The 1,680-nt window shown below is 59.0% G+C and overlaps 1 protein-coding gene across 1 annotated transcript in view; it reads right to left on the bottom strand.

Moving 5' to 3' along the window:
* The window catches only part of USP51 (ubiquitin specific peptidase 51), a 2,928-nt gene extending 2,311 nt beyond the window's left edge, over positions 1 to 617 (bottom strand). The window contains exon 1 of the mRNA XM_011953565.1: positions 7 to 617. Within this exon, the coding sequence (XP_011808955.1) occupies positions 7 to 458 (452 nt within the window). The 5' untranslated portion in view covers positions 459 to 617. The remainder of the gene's footprint in view (positions 1 to 6) is intronic.
* Between the last annotated feature and the right edge of the window lie 1,063 nt (positions 618 to 1,680).

Genomic DNA, 1,680 nt, shown 5'->3' with positions numbered 1-1,680 from the left:
CGAGGGCGGGGCTTGCGGCGCGGGCAAACGGGCGAGGAGCTGCTGTGACAGCGAAGGGGGATTGAAGGGAGCACCTTCTCGTCGCCGCCGCTGCTGCTCCACGTCAAGTTCTCCTCCCGCGCGGGCTTACGCTCCTGTAATGGCTCCAGCTTCATCTCCTCAGCTTCCCGTCCCGAAGACGCCTTCGTCGCCTCAGCCGCCGCCTCCTCCATTTTCCCCGCCTTCTCAACCGCCTCCTCAGGAGAGGCTCCTCCCCCACCTCCGGAGATCCAGCGGGCCCCAGAGCCGGAGGGCAAAGAAGTTTCTCGAACCTGGGCCATCAGATTACTGCTCGACCTGAGGAGCAAGGCGTCTGGAAACGAGCTGCGACTGTAGATGAAACCAGACAGACTTCTGTGAATGATCTGCCCAGCGTCATGGCCGCAGTGCGCAGTTAGCGCCCCCAGGACCCCTCCCATCGGCCCTTGAGCTCAGCCCGCGGCCGCTGCCGGCTCCACCCACTCAACTGAGAGGCCCCTGGAGCTGATGGGGAGACCGAGGCGGTTACCTGCTTTAAAGACGATCAGATCATGCAGGGGCCAGGGGACTGGGAACAGAAAGCTAGCGAGCGGTGGGGGTGGGGAATGGCCTGAGCCTTAGGACAGAAAGGATGGAAACTTCTTTAAAAAAGGCGCCACCCTCTGACTGCTTTTTTTGCGCCCTGCGCAGCCTCGCTTTGGTGCAGCTTCCTCTGACGTTCTTTCCCTGTATCCTAAAAAACACTTGGGTCAACATTTTCTTTCAAAAATGGCTGAAAGGACGCACTTTTGGAAAATGAACTCAGAGGAAGAAAGTGTCCCTCTGCTCCTACCTTATCTATACTTCTGTGACCCGGTGTGTTCCACTCTAAGCCGTTGCCCCTCAGCGCACTTTCGGTCCGCCCAGCTCTTGCGCCCTCTCATGCTTTTTCGCGCTTGTGCTCTCACACCCCTTTTCTTCTGCGACTTCAATTCCTACGATTTCTCCTAGAATTCGGATTACTACTCCCTCCCTTCAGGCATTTGCCACCTCTAAGGCCACCATCATCCTCGGGAGATCCCCGAAGTCCCCGCTCCCTTTTCCCTCTCCTGCCCCTGCAACGCCCCCAGCCCGGCGGTTTGTTTAAAGGTCTGGGTTACCTTGGGCCCCAGGCGCGTGATATAGAACGTCAGCAACTGCTGCTGTCCAGGCGCTCCTCAGCCAGCCTTCTCTCCTGACCTCTCCTCAGGGCTGGTCACAAGGGGGCCGCCCCCTAGCCCCTCCCCTCTCGACGTGCGGCCCCCAACCCCGGATTCTGCCCTCCTGCAGTGATGAATGGCACCGCTGTCCCGCGCAGGCAGGCAAACCTCTTCCTGAAACAGACTCTACTGGAGGCAACAGCAGCAACAGATTCTACAGAAAGCCCCTGAAATGGAGGCTCAGGCCTCACCTAGCTCCAGGCCCGCGCTCCACAGAAAAAAAGATTCGCCCGGCGTGGGGGTGGGGGCTTCCAGAGGTGGCAACTCTGTGGCAGGAATCTCTCAGGATCCTGTCAGAGTCTGGTCTCTGGGAGTTGAGAGAGAGAGAGAAAGAGAGAGAGATTACCCCAGAATGTGCAGGGGAGGAAGCATAAGCAAGGGCTCAGGCTCAGAGAGACCTGAGCCCAGGCACATGCTTGCTGTG

The sequence above is a fragment of the Colobus angolensis genome, unplaced genomic scaffold (assembly GCF_000951035.1).
Source record: "Colobus angolensis palliatus isolate OR3802 unplaced genomic scaffold, Cang.pa_1.0 Scaffold3687, whole genome shotgun sequence".
Lineage (NCBI taxonomy): Eukaryota > Metazoa > Chordata > Mammalia > Primates > Cercopithecidae > Colobus > Colobus angolensis.
The sequence above is the reverse complement of the archived record's forward strand: the minus strand, read 5'-3'. Positions and strand labels throughout refer to the sequence as shown.